This window comes from Hemibagrus wyckioides, linkage group LG06, assembly GCF_019097595.1.
Source record: "Hemibagrus wyckioides isolate EC202008001 linkage group LG06, SWU_Hwy_1.0, whole genome shotgun sequence".
Taxonomy (NCBI): Eukaryota; Metazoa; Chordata; class Actinopteri; order Siluriformes; family Bagridae; genus Hemibagrus; species Hemibagrus wyckioides.
In genome coordinates, this window is record NC_080715.1 from 6,964,617 (window position 1) to 6,986,955 (window position 22,339).

General features: G+C 38.1%; 1 protein-coding gene across 2 annotated transcripts in view; it reads right to left on the reverse strand.

Annotated features, from left to right (window-relative positions):
* Positions 1–7,206: 7,206 nt before the first annotated feature.
* Positions 7,207–22,339, reverse strand: part of ttn.2 (titin, tandem duplicate 2) — a 170,023-nt gene continuing 154,890 nt past the window's right edge. For both annotated transcript variants that reach the window (XM_058391673.1, XM_058391672.1), the window contains 18 exons: positions 22,003–22,302; positions 21,612–21,917; positions 21,188–21,490; positions 20,482–20,763; positions 19,723–20,316; positions 19,335–19,625; positions 18,929–19,228; positions 18,528–18,830; positions 18,134–18,436; positions 17,460–18,044; positions 17,050–17,355; positions 16,663–16,962; positions 15,988–16,563; positions 15,576–15,881; positions 14,882–15,475; positions 9,069–14,771; positions 8,657–8,950; positions 7,207–8,532 (listed from right to left, as the gene is read on the reverse strand). In XM_058391673.1, coding sequence (XP_058247656.1) covers positions 8,234–8,532; positions 8,657–8,950; positions 9,069–14,771; positions 14,882–15,475; positions 15,576–15,881; positions 15,988–16,563; positions 16,663–16,962; positions 17,050–17,355; positions 17,460–18,044; positions 18,134–18,436; positions 18,528–18,830; positions 18,929–19,228; positions 19,335–19,625; positions 19,723–20,316; positions 20,482–20,763; positions 21,188–21,490; positions 21,612–21,917; positions 22,003–22,302 — 11,945 coding nt within the window. In that variant the 3' untranslated portion in view covers positions 7,207–8,233. The remainder of the gene's footprint in view (positions 8,533–8,656; positions 8,951–9,068; positions 14,772–14,881; positions 15,476–15,575; positions 15,882–15,987; positions 16,564–16,662; positions 16,963–17,049; positions 17,356–17,459; positions 18,045–18,133; positions 18,437–18,527; positions 18,831–18,928; positions 19,229–19,334; positions 19,626–19,722; positions 20,317–20,481; positions 20,764–21,187; positions 21,491–21,611; positions 21,918–22,002; positions 22,303–22,339) is intronic.

A 22,339-nucleotide genomic window follows, 5' to 3' on the forward strand; every position in this document is an offset into this window, starting at 1 on the left:
AGCTATGTGTGTACTTTGTATGAAAGCAATCAGGGTTGCCAGGCCTGGTTGACAAAACCAAGCTAATGGTCTTAAAAAAAACGATATTCGTAAAAAAGCCCAACAGTTAATCAAACAGATCTAAATTTGAACTATAATTAACACACACTTACAAACTTCCAAATAGTACCAAATATATTGTAATTTTTCTGTAATAAACAGAACTTCTGATATATATTTTTAAGAATTATTAAAACCAAGACATCTTGTATTGCATATATAAAGAATATAAATGAAATTATAAATGACTATATCTCACTAACACATTAATACAATTAGAGACCTATTTTTATTTTATTATGCAAATGCTTAATAATTAATATTTATTAAACATGTACAATAATTTTAGCAAATTCTATAATAATAATAATAATAATAATAATAATAATAATAGTAATAATAATAATAATAATAATAATAATAAAATAAATAATATAATTTAATAAATATAATTTAATAAAAAAAAAAATAATAATAATAGTAATCATAATTATTATTATTAATAATATTAATAATAATAATAATAATAATAATAATAATAATAATTTAAAGCATGTATTTTTATTTTAAATTTATTATTTAATTATTATTTATTTACAATACATGTACACTAATTTTAGCAAATTCTATTATTATTATTATTATTATTATTATTATTATTATTATTATTATTATTATTTGAAGGCATGTATTTTTATTTTAAAATAATAATTTTATATTATGCATATACATAATAGCAGCTTAACATAACATACCATATAGCATAACATATTCTGTTATGTGAGTTGACAGGATCAGAAATATGACAAAAACGGACAGTTACAACAGTAATGCAATTTCTAAAAAAAAAAATCCTCAGAAAATTAATTTTACATTACATTACGGACAAAAAGCAATAAACCTTTTGATTAGCTACGTAGTATTAGCATTCATGTAGAATCTAAATAGATAGCATTGTAAGTGCATATGTGAAGTATTTCTAACACTGTACCACACTGGGATGTGCTTGATTCATATAACGTGTTTATTGTCCCCATACAATATTAGACTTTCACGATATACAGTGCCAACCTTAATTTAACACCCAAAGTGCACGGTTATTCTTTCTAATTAAACCAGAGATGAGCCAATGGACATTTGAAGCTGGAATGATGGACAGCTGCACAGGTGCTCTGAACTCTCCAATAATAAATGCCACTATTAGTTGGGATACCCACCCCCTTCCTTAGTCTCACATGCTTTTGACTGCTACTTAAGTGGTTTGTATATACTTGTTTAATGTTACAGTTTACAGATAACAATATTTATTTGGGATGCCACCTATACAAATATTTTAAAATGGTCTAAAAGGACTTATTTTTTAGCTGAAAGAGAATAGAAGGCCAGACAGTGTCTTAAATAGGTTAAATAGGTTTCATGCTGCTCATACTATTTTATGCTGCTCATACTTTACTTATGGTTAACAGTTAAGCCTGGGTATTTTGTAATCCAACATTTCACACTGTAAATTCCTAAACCCTGGGTTAAGTTACTCATTTGCATATTTGTGTTGTCAACAATCATGATTGCATAACTACAGCATGCAACCAGTTTAAATACCAGCTTACTATACATTTTCACAACAGCGAGGGAACACCACATTGTTTCACACTGTATATGTTTGGCAAAAGTGGTGCTAACCCTGCTTTGGAGCTGGGATTGTTAACCCGGGGTAAAAAGCAGCGCTGACCCCACAAGTGCCTGTGAAATGTTCCTCTTCTCTGGGTTAAATGTGGGAATTAGAATGATACCAAGAGGTTGTGTACAATACCCAGTGCAGTGTAAAAAGTCCTAGTGAAATGTCACATCTAATACTTTACACATAATGTGAATAGTGGTTGATATTTATTGATTGATTTATTGATTGTTTGATTGTTTGACTGATTGATTGATTGATTGATTGATTGATTGATTGATTCTTTACTAAATAGTCTTTACTAAATACAAAATAAAATGCTAATATTTGGGGATTCAGAATGAGTAGTAGATGCTTTAGTTACAACACTGACAATACATTTTGTTTAATTGTTTATATATACCAAATAATAAAATTTATTTGAGAAAGCCAGTAGCAACTAGCATTTACTTTTTTTTCTCTGGTTGACCACTAGACTATTTATTCTACATGTAAAAGCCCATAACACATTACATTGCTGCAGTCTTTAACCAGATAAAAAAAATAATAAAACATTAAGATTTTGTGGTGCTTTTAGTACCTATGTACTGATCTCTGGTCTCAGCCATCTTCCTTTTTTCTCTTGCACAAGCACATGGAGAGAGTTATTTTGGTATCTTGGTGCTAGAGATCACATGTGATTTACACGGCAGCCATTTCAGTTAGGTTCACCAGTGTTGTACACTGGTATAGAGTCTCTAGGACAACATCTCATGTGTCACTCGAGGACAGCTGCAGCCTTCTCATTCCAAGTTTGGAAAGTGTATAACTGTCTCACTAACTTTCTTCCTAGGAAAGAGGCTATGGCCTTTCTTTCACATGCAGGTATAGTTTATAGAAAGAAGAACTAACAGATCCTTGTGTACAATTAGGTTATTTGTAGAGCTGGACCATCTGGGATAAGATGGTCATCTTGATGTTTTACCAGCAACATCACTCAAATCGGGCAAAATATCAAAGCAGGATTTATATAGTTTTATATAAACTACCAAATTATTAAGAAAGAAAATAAAATAAATGAATAAATTATTACTCAAACATCAAAATTATTTTGTACTTTTGTACACATGCACCCATTATCTTATAATATTCTTACATCAGAACAGCACCGCTTATCTCTTGACAGGCAGCAGCAACTGCAGCTCAGTGGACGTCAGCATGTTTACATGCATATGTTTGAATGCTGTCTCCAAAGGTAGCGAAACTAACTAGTGTAGGTTTATAAACTACTCTAACAGATGTTAAGTAAGGGATAAAACACAATGGTTCGTGCTGTTATAGAAAAATGGTCAACTATTGAGTGGTGGGATGCAGCCCAACATAAAGCTGAGTTACTGTTACTACCTTGAAGTTGATTAATTTTCAAATAACAGCAAATTATTAATGCTGTTTATTTTTGCCAATGTGTTTTATTATATCACCTCTTATTCCACAGAAATGGCCTACTATCTGCAGTTTTTAATTTGTTAAATGGCATATTTTGAGAAAAAAAAATTCAGCTTGTCATGTTAATGGAAATTTGGAAAGTGCACAATTCCTATGTGGAAATGTAGACAGTTACAAAGTGCTGACATTGTTTGAGTCCAGTTCCATAAGGGTCAGATAAATGTCTTCATACAGAAAATTTCACCATGTCAAACACTTTTAAAGATTTTTTTTCTGCTATATCTGTTGTTATCGTAAAGTAATAAAAACCTTCAGACCATTTAATTTAACTATTCAGCAGAACTGTGTTATTAAAGCTATAGAGGGAACCATGTACTGTCCAATATTAATCCAGCTAAACTCAAGCATAAGAGCACATTCTATATAGTTATAACAAATATATTAAAATGTTATGATACATAATAATACAAAACACACCCATGGGAGTACCTAGAAAAAAATATTTCTTTAATTATGTCAATTTTATCGTGATTTATATAAGCACCTTATTTCAGACAAATTACATATGAAGAAGAGTTTGTAAGGACTGCTTTCATTTTAGATTGCAGACACTGCCCCCTAGTGGTGAAATGAAATTGACAAAAGATGTACAATTCAAGACATTTCAAATTCAAAATTCAAAAAACTTTGTTAATCCCAGGGGGAAATTCCTTTGGCATGTTACAGTTGCTCTAATAAAAATATAAGAGAGAAAGAAAGAAATATATACACCTTTATATAAACTGTAAAATAAAATACATAAATACAAATACTGTACAAATAATAGTGTTGAACTGTAGTATTGCACACAAAGATTGTAAATTGGTGATAATTTTAACAAGTGATAATGGCAAAGTTGTATTGTACATGATAGACAATGGTGAAATTGTAATGTGCACGAAAGGTCTATAATTACTATAGCACCCATTATTAACTATTACACATGAAATTGCACATGAAAATGTCCCAACACTTAAAGGGAGGAATTGTACATTTTAATTGCCACAGGGATGAAAGATTTCCTAAAGCGCTCAGTGCTACACTTGGCAGTGATCAGTCTCTGGCTGAATGTGCTGATTAACCAGCACACTGTGTAGTGGATGAGAAGGGTTGTCCAGGATTGAATGGAGTTTTGACAGCATCCTTCTCTCAACAACAACATGAACTGGGTCCAGCTCCATGCCAAGTACAGAGCCAGCCCTCCTAATTTTTTTGTCCAGTTTATTTCTCTCTGCCACCTTCATGTTACTTCCCCAAAAGACTGCTGCATAGAAAATGACACTAGCCACCACAGACTCGTAGAACATCCACAGTATGGTGTTGCAGATTTTGAAGGACCTGAGCCTCCTCATAAAGTACAACCTACTCTGACCTTTTTGTAGAGCGCTGTTGAGTTTATTGTCCAGTCCAGTTTGTTATCAATATGGACTCATACCCCAGGTATTTGTAATCCTCAACAATCTCAACTTTCTCAGCTAGGACAGACAAAGTAGAGGATGGGGTTCTGGATTTTCTAAAGTCCACTACCAGTTCCTTTGTTTTCCCAACATTGAGCTGTAGGTGCACTGTAACCTCGGCAAGTTAAGATAACTCAAAAGTTTTGAGGTAATAAGTTTTCTCAATTTTTTTTAAGTAGATAAACTTAATTGTTTTAAATTAAGTACACTTAATACATAAGAACAGATTAACTCAAATTATTGATATTGCATGTTTGTTATATATTTTTAAGTATTCAATACTTCCATCCATCCATTCTCTATATCTGCTTATGCTACTATGTCACAGGGAACCTGGAGCCTATCCCAGGAGACTACAGGCACAAGGCAGGGTACACCCTGGACAGGATGCCAATCTATCACAGGGCCCAATCACACACACACTACGGACAATTTTTCAGAGATGCCAGTGCCTACAATGCATGTCTTTGGACTGGGGGAGGAAACCCCAGAGGCACGGAGAACACACACACAATTTTTGAGTTGAATGACTTCAACTATTTCATTTGAGTTATTAGTTATTAAGTTATTAAGTCAAAACACTTAAAAGTTTTAAGTTGAATGAACTGTTAAGTATTTTAAGTACAAGTAATTGTTAATGAATTATTAATTATAATTAATTATTTTTAATGAGTTCGTTATACTGTTAGGGAATACAGTGTGGTTGAGCTCACATCAGGTGACAAAATTGTCCACTGCAGTCTGATACTCCGAGGTATTACCTCCCTGGATACATCAGAGAATGGAGTCATCAGAGAATTTCTGAAGGTGGCAGGATTCCGAGTTCTGTCTGAAATCTGATGTATACAGGGAAAATGTAAAAGAAAATGTAAAATGTAAAAAGAATGTAGAATGGAAAATGGAAAAAGCTCACACTACAGTGATATTATATCATGAAAGTAGGGCATTTAAATAGAAGCATGCAATGTTGATTTCCTCATCTCAAACAATTTATTGAAACAAAAGCCAACAACAGTGGTGGGTATACTACAACAAAAAATGTCAGTGTCTCAATAATTTGTCATGTGCCCTTGACCATCAATTACAGCTTGACAACAACGTCTCATGCTGTTCACGAGTCGACTTATTGTCTACTGAGGCATGGCATTCCACTCTTCTTGAAGAGCGGCCCTCAGGTCATTGAGGTTCTGGGGTGCAGTGTTACGAGCCTCTACACGGCGACTCAGCTGATCCCATAGGTTTTCTATGGAATTCAGGTCTGGAGAAAGTGCAGGCCTCTCCATTTGAGGTACCCTAGCCTCCATCAGCTGTTCCCTAATGATGAATGATTGACCTCGATGAGCTGGAGCATCATTGTCCATGAAGATGAAATTAGGCCTGTGTTGTTCATGGAGGAACACAATGACTGGATTAATGATGTTATTCAGATAGTATCGGCTTGTCACTGTACCATACACAATATTTAGGGCAGTTCTGAATTGAGTAGACACACCTGCCCAGACTGTACCACCACCACAACAGTGGCTGATGCATAGTGCCCTCCTTGTCGTGTCCAACATCGTTGGCGGCCATCATTTCTGCTTAACGTGAATCGACTTTCATCAGAGAACAGCACTGAGGCCCACTGGTCCCTCGTCCAGCGTAAATGCTCCCTGGCCCATGCAAGACGATGACGCCTGTGCCTGGTGGTGTGGTCAGGTACCCTTGCAGGTCGTCTAGCACGCAGATGACAGCAGAAGGTGTCTTCTTGGTCTCATGATGTCAAAATGTGAACATGTTTGTCATATGTTCCTGTTCCACCTTAGCTGACTGTAGCCTGATTTCTTTTCTTTTCTGACAGGAGCAGAACCTAATGTGGCCTTTTGCTGTATTAGCACATCTTCTTCAAGGTTTGATGTGTTGTTCTTTTTGGAATACATTCGACTCAGACTGTACAGTGTTCATTTGAGTTACTGTAGGCTACCTGTCAGCTCGAACTAGCTTGGCCTCTCACAGCAATAAGGTGTTTGGTTGCATTTCTGTTGAGTTCTGTTGACCTGGAACAATATGATTTTATGCATACATAGTTTTTCTGCTATGTGATTGTTGTATTGCATTATTACCTAAATTAGTTGGGTATAGTCTTGCCCTGAACCTGAGGATGGTCAATGTCTCCACATACCTATGTTACTGGTTTAGAAAAGTTATTACATGCCAGCCAGAGCATGTAGAGCAGCAGGCTTCAGGATTCAGAAAGAGTAGTTTGCTCTATATTTATATACCTATATTTGTAGCTATAGATTATACATAGCTGCATATCAAGTGAAACATTTTCCTTTTCTGGCTGTTGAACATACTTGCCTGTCAGTTAAATCTGAATAAAATAACAATACCCTGGATAACATATTTGCTTGCCATGGGCTCCAGTGTTTTGGCTGTGCGTGTTTGGTAATTATTAGGATATCTTAGTATCTTACTAATTTTATACACATTAGAGAATGTCAGAATGTCATCAGTTTAGCAGGATATATCAACAGGAGTTGTATCTTTTATACAACAGATAATTGAAAACCTAGAAACACAAAACAAGGGTTTTAGTGCTGAAAACATGCTTTATTGAATCAATTATAAGGCTCAAGGAGGTTGCATTCATTAGTAATACTACAATTCTACATAAAATCAAACCAAAATATAGGGCATATAGTTCCTGGTTTGAGATGTTTATTTCCACATTAGATGTTGTCCTTGTGGTACGCTTTTTTGCCCAGCAACTGTGAAGATGAGTTCTACAACTAGTACACACACACAATGCAACAAAGCAATCCTCCAAGAGGAGGCTCTGCTTCTGCAAAGAAGTACAAGATAGACTTTGATTTTTGGCCAGGAGATGTTCATTTTGAAAGTCCATTCAAGCAATCCCTTACCAGAAACAGAGCACATTAAAAAATTTTAGCTCAGGAAGTGCAGGCCGCTCGCACTTTGAGCATGTCTTAAAAATGGTGGTACGACATAATCAGTTTGAACACAAGACCTAGTCATACTGATTACATGAGGGTAATTGCACGCAGCATTCAAGGTCTTATGGTCAAGTTATAAATTCATGTGACAATAATTATATCACTTGTACACATACAGTGTATAGCTTTGTCTCGTAAATTTAGTAAAACTTCAACAGGGAGCCTCTCTACCTGTTGAGGCAATCTTAAGTCTTCAACTTTTTGTTGAGGCACTAAGTTTAGTTCCAGGTTTAACAGGGTATTCGTTCCATGAGAAACTTTCTCCTGATAAACAATTAGTTCCATTTGTTTTAGTTAATATCGTCTTAAATAACAATTCATACATTTCCCATAACCGGTAAATTCGGCTATATACATTATGTACACGTCACAAAAAATTGACCAAAAATCCTAGTCATAATTATCCAAAATGGCACATTTTTATAACAACTTTAGACTTTAGTCTAGTTCGGCATAAATTAATGTCAAGTTTGATATAAAAATATTTCATATTTACAGGAATAGATATCTAGGTATTTATCAAGTAAATATCTTTTTTTCCTTATTCAATAAATAAAAAGGCATATAATGAGAGAAGGGGGAAGAAAGTATCATTATTAGAATTATAGTGAACGAACACTAATGGTGACTCTTGCCTTGTCAGACCCATGCTCATTGGAAAGTTTGAGGGTGTATACCCCAGCGTCACTAGACTTTACACTAGTGATTATGAGTGTGGTCAGGTCCTCCGTAGTCTCAATGTGGAACCTGTCACTCTCTTCTGCAGTTGAAAGTGTTTTACCACCACGAGACCACTCAATGTGTGGAGAAGGTTCTCCAGAGAATGCACATGCTATGGTCAAAACCTTCCCAGGTTCAATGCTGATGTCTTCAGGTAGGGCTTCAATTTTTGGTGCTGAACCTTTAAATTAAAAAAAAAATAATTGAACAGGTTTGTAAGTTTAAGGACATGTGAGTCAGTAGGCTGCATAAATTTTTTTACAAATGCTTGTGACCACTGATCAAAGTGCCTTTTATTTGCTCACCTTGACCACTGAGTAGAGTGGCTCTTATTGAGGATCCCTCAGCATGTGAATGACTTGACATAATACTGCTTGAGCTTAAAGCATACAGTGATTCAGAAGTCATGGAGGACATGCTGGACAGTGACATTGTTTCAAATTTCATCTCAGCCATTGTGGAACTGCTGTATGATGTTTCTTGCATTGTGCTCTCTGTGTGGATGGATTTTGAAGAGAAACTCTCATGCATACTGCTGAGAGTAGCACTCTCTTTCTTAAGCATTTCAAACCCCTCATGGGCCTTGGAGGACACTGATTCTAAAAGAAAATGAGCAAACATTAAATTAATATATGCATTCGTGCTATGTGGATCTCCAGAATGTGTTAAGAAAATAGTGAATTATTATGAATTGTGAAATTAATAAATTAAATTTACCTTTAACAGCCATGTGTGAAGACACAAACGTTGTTATTTTTGTGTAGATGGACTGGAACACTTGACCAAAGAAGGAGAATGATGTTTTTGAAACTGCTCCACTTTCTGCAATTATTTCACAGGAATATTCCCCCTGATCCTTCTCAGACACATCCGATATATAGAGACAACAAGTGCCATCAGCAGAAGTATGGATCTGATAATGGCTACTCTGACTAAGTCTCCTGCTATCTTTGTACCACACAACATCCTTTACAGAGCTTTCAGCAACACAGGTCATCTTCACCTTGTCTTCTAATGCCTCAGCTTTAAGTTGCTGGAGAATCTTTGGGGGTACATCCTTTGAAGGAGTTGGTGATTTCACAGTGAGAGGAGATTTAACCCTTTTTGGTGACATTATCGGCTCTGGAGACTTGGCTGCTGGTGGGGATTTTACTCTTTGAGGAGAGCTGACTGGCTCTGGTGACTTAATGCCTGTGGGAGATTTAACTCTTTGTTGTGAGGTTATGAGCTCTGGAGACTTAGCTGGAGGTGGTGATTTCACTCTTGGAGGAGATGCTCCTGGTTCAGGAGACTTTACAGCTGTGGGAGATTTAATCCTAAGAGGGGATGCAGTTGCTTCTGAGGGCTTTGCAGGGACAGGTGACTTAACTCTAGGAGCGGCAGTGGCAGGCTCAGGAGACTTGACTCGTAGTGGTGATTTGCCACCCTCAGGTGACTTAATCCGTGGTTCAGGGGACTTGACTCCAATGGGTTCTGGTGATTTTACCAAGGGCTCTGGATATTTAACTGATGGCTCTGGAGGCTTTACTGATGGTTCTGGAGACTTTACTGATTGCACAGGAGATGTAACAGGTGCTGTAGGACTTTTCACTGAAGGTCCTAGTGATTCTACAGATGTTTTTGGTGATTTCACTGAAGGTTCAGGTGACTTCACTGCTGGCTCATGAGATTTAACTGGATGGGATGGTGTAACAGGCTCCTCTTTTTTTGGTGGCTTGTAGATGTTTAAAGTAAACTTTGCCTCTTCCCTTCCTTCCGAATTTTCTACCACTACTGTGTAAGTGCCTTCATCAGAATAATCTACAGAAGTTATTTCAAATGTAGACTTGTATTGCGTTGTTGTCACACGTACACGATGAGAAGTGACAACAGCATGTTGTTCATGCATCCATGTGACATTTGGTGCTGGTTTGCCATCAATATCACAGGTAAATCTTGCAGACTCCCCCAATGATACTGTTAGAGAGTATGGTTTGGTAAGTATTTTTGCTGATAGAGTGGCTTTGATTTTCTTAGCAGTTATGCTTGCTGTAGCTGAGGACTCAACAGACTTTGCCTTGTATTCAGATGATGCATATCGTTCTGAGGATGAATACGAAGCAGATGACAGGTATTCGGTAGATGCATATCTGATAGGGGATGATGCAAGTCTTTCAGACTCATATTTTTCAATCCCGGAAACTTCTTGTCTCTCAGTAAACTTTGTCTTGGTTTCTTTGATCTCTATGTGTGTCCTTGAAGCAGATGATGCCCTGATTGATGATGTATGGTAATAGTCTGTCTTTAGCACATCAGGTACAAAGGCTGTTGGAGCCTCCTCATCTTTGCGTCTTGAGCAATATGTAGTAAATGCTCCTCCTGATACATCGAGTGTTGCATAGTCAGATGCTTCTCCCTTTGAGTTGGTACAGACAGCACGGTATGTACCACTATCCTCTGCCTGGCAATCAGTAATCTGGAGGGTTAAGACACCACTCATGTTTGTAAAGAGGTATTTACTGCTTTCTTGAATCTGTTGTCCATTATGGAACCACTGAATTTCAGCTTCTGGCCTTGATTGGACATTCAATGTGAATTTAGTGTCCTGACCACATGGTACACGGTGTGAGCGCATTCTAACTGTGATTCGTGGAGCATGATCAAGGCTAAAGGGTTGTTGTGTTACAACTTGATACTTGCGCTCAGATTTCAGAGCAGCTTTTCTTGCCTCATATCTAGACATGATGTCAAACCTTGCAGACCTTTCAAACCTAGAGGAAGATCTTGATGATCTTCTTTCAGGAGACACAGGGCTAGGGGAACGTGGTCGTGTCCTCTCGGGAGTTGGGGACCTCCTTTCAACTGCCTCAACTTCATATTCCACTGGTGCCCGGGATGGTCTTATCAATTCAGAGACAGGGCGCATTAATTCAATATATGTTGGAGAGAGAGATCTCCTCCTTCTCATGAAATGGGAAATGGGGGGTGGGGACGCAGTAGGTTTTTTTGTTGTCACTGCAAGTTTTGTTTCCTCTGTGTGTTTCACTTCAGCTTTATGCACAATCCTGGGTGATGCATAGCGTAGTGCATGCAGTTCAAAGCGAACAGGGCTACCACTTGGAGGAGAGGCAGAGAAACCAAGTTCAAGTTCCTCCTCAAGCTGTTGCTTCTCTTCTTCAATTCTTCTCTTTGTCTGATAATCTTCTACATGTTGGAGATCTTCATCTGAAAGATCACCCAGGGAACGCCTTCTCTGTCTGAAGATTTCTGACTCAGGAGATGGGGAGCGCCTAGCTGGTCTTACAGTTTCCAAATCATCTAGTGTAAGCTTTGGAATACGCCATCTTGGCCTGTATTGATCAGTGATTCTAGGAAGTGGCATGACATAGAACTGTTCCCACCTGGATAGTCGGATGCGTTTCTGTCTCTTCTGTACAACTCTCTCAATGCGTTCAGAAATTTCATACTGATCACGAAGTTTCTTGTACCACTTCATGTCAGATAAAGGCACAAAATGTTTAATATTCATATCTTCCTCAAGAACAGTTGGATCATGTACACGAGCTTCTGGAATTTCATAAGGCATTCTGATCTTCCTACTCTCTTCTTTAATTCTTTTAATTTCCTTATCTTCTTTGTCAGAGATATCAAACTCACCCTGCACATTTTTGGTACTCACTGCAGGTTTGTACAGTTCGGCAGCTTCTTTCAGTGCCTCTTGGGCTGCAGGATTAAGTGCAGTCACTTCTGCTGTTGAGAATTCCTGTGCCATTTTTAGGGTCTTTTTTATTTGATTTTGTATATATACCTGCTTGTCTTCCTCACTCTTGAACTCCCTCCTAATGTAAGTTAAGCGTTCAACCTTGAGTGTGGCTTGGCAACTTGCTGAACCAGCAGAGTTTGTTGCAGTAACTCTGTAGATGCCTGAATCCTCAATTAGTGTTTCTCTAATATGGAGGACATAATATCCGACGTCTTCTTGAACAACTTCAACTTGTGGTCTAAATTCAAGAGGCTTGCCATCTTTTTCCCATTTCAGGGTTGGTGGTGGTGTTCCTGACACTCTCAAGTCAAAATGGACACTCTCTCCCTCAACACAATCAATATTTGCTAAGAGGCGTCTGAACATTGGCCTCATTGTGTCTTCAGCAACAGTGTGATGTGTTACTGTTAAGCGTGCCTTACAGCTGTCTTCACCAAACTTGTTATTTGCCACAACAGTATACTCGCCATCATCACTAGGCTCAACATTGTGAATCATTAGCTGATAAAGACCCTTGTCAGTTGTAAATGTATATTTTGTAGGATCAGGTTTGATTCTGTGTCCTGCCTTTAGCCAAGTAACCTGTGGCTCTGGATGAACAGTTATTGTCACACCAAAGCGTACATCCTCTCCAACATATGCTGTACGATTGTACAGTGGCAGAGTAAACTCCGGTGGCCTTTGTAGAAGTTTGGTTTTATCAATTCTACGCTTGGGTTTCTTGAGTGTACGTCCCAGGAAGTATTCTCGGTAGGATCTCACACTCTCAACAAACAGCTCTGCGTAGGCATTGTCTTCCCTGTCTTCACTAACAACTTTGCATCTGTATAGTCCATCATCGCATTCTTCAATGTCTTTCACATATATGCTTGCAACTCCATTGGCATAGTTGATTTCATACTTGTGACTTGCTGTCAGTTTACGAGAGCCAAAGTACCATGTCACCTCTGTGGTCTTGTCATAGTTTTCAATGGTACACATAAAACGAACATGACCACCGATTTCAGCAGAGCCATGCATGACTGGACCTGCTCTCAGGCCTTTTTCTGGATGTCCAATTTTCACTCTGCCAATAGAAACATTTCTCTGGTTTCGGTAACCACCACCATATGCAACACGAGCTGCTGAAATAACAGTGCTCCACTCCTTCTTGATTATTGACTGGTAATATCGTCTATGTCTTAAGGTCTTTATGACTTTAGAACTAATGTTTTCTATTTTCATCTTGAGCCATGGATGTTCCAGAGCTTCAGATGCAGTCATACGATGTTTGCGTTCTTTAGTAAGAAGCCTGTCAATGAAGTCCATGCCTTCAAGACTGGCATATTTGAAGGCTTCAGTATCAAATATGTATTCAGCATTGGAAATCCGCTCGATCATTTTATGAGTTGATTCAGCTGCAAAAGGATTGAGGCCGCTAAGGAGCACATATGCAAGAACTCCAACCGACCACATATCTGTAGCAGTTGTAACAAAATCACTACTGTGGATTTCAGGTGCATAATACTCAGGTGTTGTGAACTGAATTCTGATATTTTCTCCAGGTGTCAGCAGCCTGGCTTGGCCCAATTCAATTATCTTGATTGTTTGGCTATTTCTTGTGGTGTAGACAATGTTTTCAGGTCGTATGTCAAAATGACCATAATTGAGGCCATGCAGGAACTTTAGAGCCTGGCAAATTTGTCTCAGGTACAGAACAATTTCCCTCTCGGTGAGGTCAAAATTTGTTCCAAGACGTTCAAAGATGTCCATACCTGATATGAATTCATAGATCAGAACATATTCCTCCAAGCTATCAAATGACTCATGAAGATACAGTAAGTTCTTGTGCCTTGCAATATTGAGTGTTTCAATCTCTCTTGCAACTAGCTCTCTATCGGCTCCTTTCACCTTAATGTGTTTAGCCAGGAAAGTCTTCTTGGAGCTAATTTCAATACAACGATGAACAATACCAAAGTGTCCACATCGTGCTAGTTCCTCAGAGATTTTGTAAAGAGATGGCACATTCTTAACTTTGGAATGAGGTGCTTCTTCTTTCGTAACTTCTCTTTCTTCATCTACTTCTTCATCATAATTTCTAATAGCTAACTTGTCTTCTCTTGCCGTTACAGGTTCAGTTGGCACAGATGGGTTACTCAGACCAAATCTGTTTTCTGCAATAACACGGAACTGATATTTGGTTTTACCAAATAGGCTCATTACAGTATAATGTGGTTCAGATGTCTGGGCAACACGAATCCACCTATCACCAGATACTGGGCACTTCTCTACTATGTAGCTGATGATATCACTTCCACCATCATTTGGAGGAGTCCATGTAAGTGTGATGGTATCTCTTCCAATATCACTTACTTTAACATCCTTAGGTGGTTCAGGTACATCAGCAACATCAAGTTCAACTGTCTGTTTATCAACACCAAATCTGTTTTTGGCACAAATTATATAATAGCCAGCATCTTTCTTTTGCACTCCCTTTTGGAACACAAGGGATGTGAAGGATCTTGTTACAATCACTTGATGATATGCTGTGTTATTCAGTATTTCTTGTCCCTTCTGCCACGTGACTGCAGGTTCTGGTTTACCACTGATCGGAATCTTGATGGTGACTACCTCACCACAGAGAGCATGAACAGCTCCCATACCTTGTAGGTGTAATGGCAAGTGAATCTTGGCAGGAACTAGAAAAGAGAATATTAACATGCTGTAATTACCTGATAGTGTTAAAAATGTACAAATTATAACCATGACGTACTATAAAGATGCATATGAAAACACAGAGCAGTCATACCTTCAACATCAAGTGTTACAGTTGTAGAAATTGATCCTTCCTGATTTGTGGCTCTAATCTGGTAAACAGCTACATCATTCTCATCTGCATTAGTAATAGCAAGTTGGTAGTAGCCTCCTTTGAATTCTTGGATCTTGATTTTCTCACCATCTGGTAAAATTTCTTTGCCATTCTTGTACCATTTTACTATTGGTTTGGGGTGTCCAATGACCTTAGTAACAAAGGTTGCATTGGATTTATATTTAACACACATATCTCTCAGCTCCTCTTTAAAGAAAGGAGCACGAGGAGCTGTGTCTGACTTTGGAATGACAGGTTCTGAAATCTCACTCCAGTCACTCTCTCCACCAATGTTCTCGCATTTGACACGGAATTCATACTCAAAGCCTTCAATAAGGCCTTTAACAGTATAGCTTGTCTCTTGAATTTCTTCAGTTGTAACTGCAATCCATTTGTTCTGTTTCTTCTCTCTCTTCTCCAGATAGTAATTCTTAATTTTGGCACCACCATCACTGGTTGGGGGTTTCCATGTAACAACACAGGAATCTTCTGCAACTGAAGTAACCACTGGCTTTTGGGGAATTCCAGGTTTTTCTGCAAAACAAAATTGTAAGTATGTAAATTACTTATTCTTTGTTTTGTAGTTTTCTTGAATACACATATAGTGGAAGCTGTCAGCAAATGATTCACTTACCATATGGACTCTTGATGATGACAACAGCAGGAATCTCTAATGACTCACTAATACCATACTGATTCTGTGCAGAAACACGGAAATAATATCCAGCACTTTCAATTAGATTTGGAATGCGGCATGTGGTTCCTGAGACACATGATGACACAAGATTCCATTGTTCTCCTTCCTTTGCTTCACGTTTTTCTACAATATAGTTTGTGATCAATGAACCACCATCATCCTTAGGTGGTTTCCAACTTATGATCACAGAGTTCTTCAAGAGGGCTTCAACAATTATTGGCCCTTCAGGAATCAGAGGCTTATCTGGAATGCGAGTAATAGTGTTTAACAAACATATACCTTAGCTGTCCAATTTCAGTTTTGTTCAATAAAAATTATACACCTTAATAAAAACTGGTCTTTAACTTACCTTGGATTTCAACACGTAGCACTGTATCAATTGAACCAAATTTGTTGCTCAGTTGCACCTTGTACCTGCCAGCATTTGTCTTCCGCTGAACATTTCTCACGACCAAGTGAGTGTAATGCTCTGTGTTTTCAATAATAACATTCTCTGATGGATTTAGAGGTTTCTTGCCATAAAACCACATGATTTGTGGAATTGGACGTCCAATATAGACAACATGGAGACGTAGGCTTGTTCCACAGCCAGCATAGTATTTTTCCTTCAAAGGGAATCCAGGATGGAACTGAGGTGCAGCCTGCAAAAGAAGCTTCCCACTGGTTTCAATCTCACCTGCATCATTGACGGCCCGGCAAGTGTACAGACCTTCATCTTCCTGTTCATCTGTTAATACTGTGAGAGAATGACTTCTGCCATCAGAGCTCATTTTATATTTGCGACTCTGAATCAGTTCCTTTCCATATCTATACCACTTGATTTCTGGAAGAGGTCTTCCTATAATTTGGCAAGTTAGTGTTCCAGATTCGCCCAAATTAGTGGTACTTTCTTTTATTTCTTCCTTTAGACTTGGTGCTTCTCCAACTTTTAAAAAATTAAACAAATGAAATTAAAATTTGAAAAATCACATGCAATACAGAGCTAGAGTAAGATAATATACATTGCTTATCCTTTCAAACTTACCACTCAGTTTGGTTTTGATGCCCATGGCAGTTCTACGGGGTCTGCTCAATCCGGTTTCATTTTCAGCAAAAACTCTAAATTCATATTCTGTTGCCTCCATGAGACCACCCATGGTAAACTGCCTGTCTTTTGAACGCTCTTTGTTGCATTTTTTCCAGGCACTTTCACCTGCTTGTCTGAACTCAATCCAATATCCAAGAATTTCTTTCGCACCATCAGATTCTGGGCGCAACCAATGAATGGTGATGCAATCCTTGGTAACTGAGATGATGTCAATGTCACCTGGTTGGCTTGGTTTATCTAATAAAGAGAATTAAGTAATTAGAGCTTGACACCAACATGGTTTTAGTATAACTTACTTTCAAAAGAGGGGTGCATGTTACTCACCAAATGGATCTTTGCACACAACTGCTTCAGATACAGGTCCAGGCTCACTTTGACCAATGTCATTCAGAGCAATCACACGGAACTGATACTCTGCATCAGGGATAAGGCCAGTGAGAGTATACATTGTGGTCGTGATGTGAGTCTTGTTGTGACGCACCCATTTTTCAGTTGATAACTCTCTTCTTTCAATATAGTATCCAGTGACACGAGAGCCACCATCATCTTTTGGTCTTGACCAAGACAATCCAATAGTGGTTTTTGTGACATCCATAATTTCTGGAGGAAAGCTGGGAGGCTCAGGTGGACCTTTTTTAAAGAACACAAAAAACAATATGAATTTACATGGTTAATTAATATAATATGTGCAATAATAAGAGTGTTCACATTATTTACATATCAAAAATACTCACAGAGTGGTGTCTTTGGAATAACTGATTCATCTGATTTCAGAGATCTACTAATTCCAAACTGGTTCTCTGCTGAAACTCTGAAGTGGTACTCAACATTTTCTTTCAGTCCTTTGACAACTAGTGAAGTGTCAACCACTCGAGAGTCCACAGTGTACCATGCTGCCTTTGGAACCTCACGTCTCTCCACAATGTATCCAAGAACATCAGAGCCACCATCATCCGAGGGAGGTCTCCAGCTCACTCTTACAGAACGAGCTTGAATATCATCAAATTCCAGAGGGCCTTCAGGTGGATCTGGGCGGCCAATAACTTTAACCTTGATATACACTGCTTTCTTTCCACATTTGTTCTCCAACACAAGATCATAGGTTCCAGTATCATCCCTGTGAGCTTCCTTGATCACCAGCTCTGTGCGTTCTTCACTGGTAGCAACCATAGCTCTTTGAGAAATATCACGGCCTTCTTTTGTCCACTTACAGGTTGGATATGGTTTTCCCTTGATTGGCACAGAAAGTCTGACAACTCCACCTTGTCTGACGACATAACCCTCCTGGTACTTTGTATCCAGCTCATAATCAGGATATTCTGTAATATTAATGCAGGTTGTTTTAGCATTTATGCACTACCAGTCACATCAAACAAACACAGATAACAGTGCTGTTTTTAATTCTTACCAAGCATTTCTGTGACTTTAACTACTCCTGGAATATCAGCTGGTTCTCCAGGTCCACCAGCATTACATGCCATCACACGGAACCTATACTCAGCACCTTGGGGCATATGCGTCAGTGTGTATTCGCAAATCTTTGTTGGAGTTGTATTACATTTGGTCCATTCAATCTGGTCAACTTTCTGCATCTCTATTAGGTAACCAGTGATGATGGCACCTCCCTCTTCCTCTGGGGGAGACCATGCCAGTGAAACCGATGTCCTGGTTGTATCTGTGACTCTTGGGTTCAAAGGTATGCCTGGAGGTTCTGTGTGAGAAGAAATAGTAAATGTTTAATTTTCTTTTCAAATGTTTGTTTCATAGAGTAAGACCATGTATGACTGTTCCTTTGCACATACCGATAGGATCCATTGCAATCACTGGTTTTGAGCTCAGACTCGGTTTGCCAGTGCCTCTAGAATTCATAGCTGTTACTCTGTACTCATATTCCAGACCTTCAACTAGTCCAGTTGATCTGTATCTTGTCATTGTCACTGGATTCTTGTTGATGCGTACCCATCTGTCAGATCTAGTTTCTTTACGCTCAATGATGTAGCCAGCCAGTGTGGATCCACCATCAACCTCTGGTGGTTTCCAAGTGAGTGTCATACCATCATGGGACACATCAAATATTTCAGGTGTGCTTGGTGCACCAGGAACAGCTGTAGAAGGTAACAAAACAGGTTTTTAATTAATTATCCTGTTTACTGTTTTTCTATTACTTATAAAAAAAATATGTGTTTTTTTAATGTGAACTTACTCTTGGTACTCTTGCATTCAACAACTTCAGACTGAAGGAATGCACTAATGCCAAAACGATTTGTTGCAGCCACACGGAACACATATTCTGTTCCCTCAGTAAGTCTAGTGAATTTGAATGTGGGTCTTGTAACAGACTCAGAAATAGTCAGCCAACCAGGGCGATGAGCATCTCGTTGTTCAACTACATAGCCACTGACATTGGCACCTCCATCTTTCTCTGGTGGTTCCCAACTACATGTTACAGAATTGGCATCAATTTCATCGATTATCATAGGCCCAACTGGAATGCCAGGTTTATCTACAAATAAGGTATATTAGGTTAGTTTCAGCTGCACAGGAAACACTGTTGGGAAAATCCTTAATGACAGACAAAAATTTAGGATAAGGAAAAATATTTTTCTCACCAAGAATGATGACTTTGATGATTTCTGTAGCTACTCCTGTTATATTCTTTACTTCAAGAGTATAGTCACCAGTATCATCAAGAGTAGTTTCACGAACCATTAATTTAGTGTACTTAGCAGTTGTCTCAATTTTAATGCGGTCAAGCTTGTCTTTCATCTTAATGCCACCAAAGAACCATGAGCAAGTTGGTGTAGGTCTTCCAATGATGGGAATATTGAGCACAATTGGCTTGCCAGCATGAACATTTACAATCTTTTGAGGAATGCTAGCCAGATCGATCTTTGGCATAACTGTAAAATAAACACACAATATTTTTATATAATTTAAAATTTGTAATTATTAATTTAGTGCTTAACTATATATAAATAAAAGTTAATAAAAGGATACCTCTCTGTTCCTGAATAATTATAGGTGTCATCAGTTCTCTGGGCTCACTGACCCCCCTGCTGTTCTCAGCTTTGATTCTGAATAAGTATTGCTCATTCTCATTCAGAGAATCTATGGTGTGCTGAAACACTGATGCTCTCACATTAGCAACATTCATCCATCTGTCAGTTTCTTTCTTACAGGCTTCAATAACATAACCAGTCAGTTTGCTGCCACCATCGTAAAGTGGTTTCTCCCAGGCAAGAATGACAGTGGACTTTGTAATGTCAATGACTTGCAAATCTTGAGGAACAGAAGGAATTTCACATACCAGCACAGAATCAGTGGTTTCACAAGGTTCTCCAATACCATATATGTTTTCAGGCAGTACTCTGAAGAAGTATCTTGTTCCTTCCTCTAACCCAGTGATTCTGTACAATGTCTTCTTGCATTCCATTGTCACAGTTTTATAAGATTTCATTGATGCTTCACGTTTTTCAATAATGTAATTGTTGATAGGAGCCCCTCCATCAATAGTAGGGACATCCCATGTAATGACAACTGATTCTTTAGTGTAATCCTTGACCTTGACTGCACCACAGGGACCAGGGGAATCTGGAATTTAAAAATAAATTTCATAAATACAAAATGTGCTGTTAGTTTTATATACATATATATATATATATATATATATATATATATATATATATATATATATATATATATATATATATATATATATGTGTGTGTGTGTGTGTGTGTGTACATTTTTTTTCTTACCATATATCTTGACAAGAATGGTAATTATCTTCTTGCCAGATGGATTTTCAGCCTCAATTGTGTATTTTCCAGCATCATAACGATGAACCTTTTCCACTAATAAAGTTGTAGTGCTCTCTGTTGTGTCAATGTATCCCCGTGACTGAAGGTCTATGCCAGTCTTTCTCCAGGTAACAACTGGAGGTGGTCTTCCAAGTATAGTTGCATTTAGACGTAAATTGCTACCAGCTCTCAGACAAACTGTCTTCTTCAGTTCTTCAGGTAATTCAATATCAGGAATTTCTAAGAAGAGTAGATTTTAGTGAAGTTGTATTCAAGGCCATATTAAGAGTTGATTGATTAATTCAGTGACTTAAATCCAAAAGTTGCATCATTATTTATATGGGGAAAAATATGCATATTCTGATATGAACTAAGTAAGTGCTTAATTTGATTTTCTGAGTGCACCATTCAGATTATGCAAATTGTCACTGCATGCACCTCTGAGGTTACCACTTGAATAGACTGTTTTTGTTTTTTTAAATATTGTCTAGACTACCTCCTTTAAACATAAGCACTTTTCTTTAAGACTGAAAAAAGTTTTTTGTTTTATAAATCTACCTCTCCTTAAATTGTATCTGAATAATAGTATATTTTTAGTTACTTGTGACCACTACTTACTGTAGTCAGGCTCTAAATCAGTGCTGTTTTGAAATGAAAAACTTACCAACTCTTTCTATGGGTGCAGTCTCCACACTGCCTTCACTGAACTCTCCAGTGCCCATTGCATTGACTGCCGCCACTCTGAAACTGTACTTCTTGTTGCTTGTTAAACCAGCTGCAGTATATTCAGTAGCAGTCAGGATCTTCTGGCTGGCTCTATACCACTGTTCAGTTCCCTCTTCTAGAATCTCAATAACATAGCCAGTGACATCTGAACCACCATCATACATAGGTCTGGTCCATGTCATAGTAATGCTGTGTTTGGTAGTATCTATTATGCGAGGAGATGATGGAGGAGCTGGTGTATCTGTAATATAAAGGAACAGTTAATTCAACATTTAAATAAAATTGATGAGAATGTTGAGCCAACTATAAAATATATGTAGCATGATGATGTGGTTAAGCATAAGCAAGTTATAATTACTCACATGTTGGATCCCTGCAAAGTGCATATTCAGAGGCTTCACTTGGTAAGCTTGTGCCAGCAGAATTAACAGCTGCAACACGGAATTGGTACTCGCTTCCCTCAAATAGACCTGTTATCTTGAGTCTTGTGTCATAGATGGTGAATGTCTTGTTTACTCTGGTCCATCTCACACTGCTCTTCTCACGTTTATCTACAAGGTAATTTTTTATTTCACTACCACCATCATTCTCTGGCTTCAGCCACTCAATAATGACATGTTGTTTGCCAACGGCTGTAATTTCTGGTGTTCCAGGAGATGTTGGAACAGCTGTAACACACAAGACAAGAATACTTAAGAATAATGTTTGCTTCTGAAGCTCAGTGAATCTTTGCAAATTATACAAAGGCCTTACTATATGCATTTCTTGCAATGATTGGTTCAGATTCCAGCGGTACTCCAGCTCCATATTTGTTAACAGCTCTGACACGGAATATATATTCATTGTTCTTGATTAGTTTTGTACTGACACAAGAAAGGGTCTTGCATTCGGTCTCCATGACAACCCAATTGAGCCTACTTGTCTCACGTCTGTCAACAATGTAGTGAGAAATAGAAGCTCCTCCATCTTCAAGAGGTATCTTCCAAGAAACTGTGCATTTTTCTTCTGTGACCCTGCTGATTGTTATCTTACCATCTGGAGGACCAGGGGTATCTGGAATGGAGAAGGAGTTACACGTCATCAGCCAGTT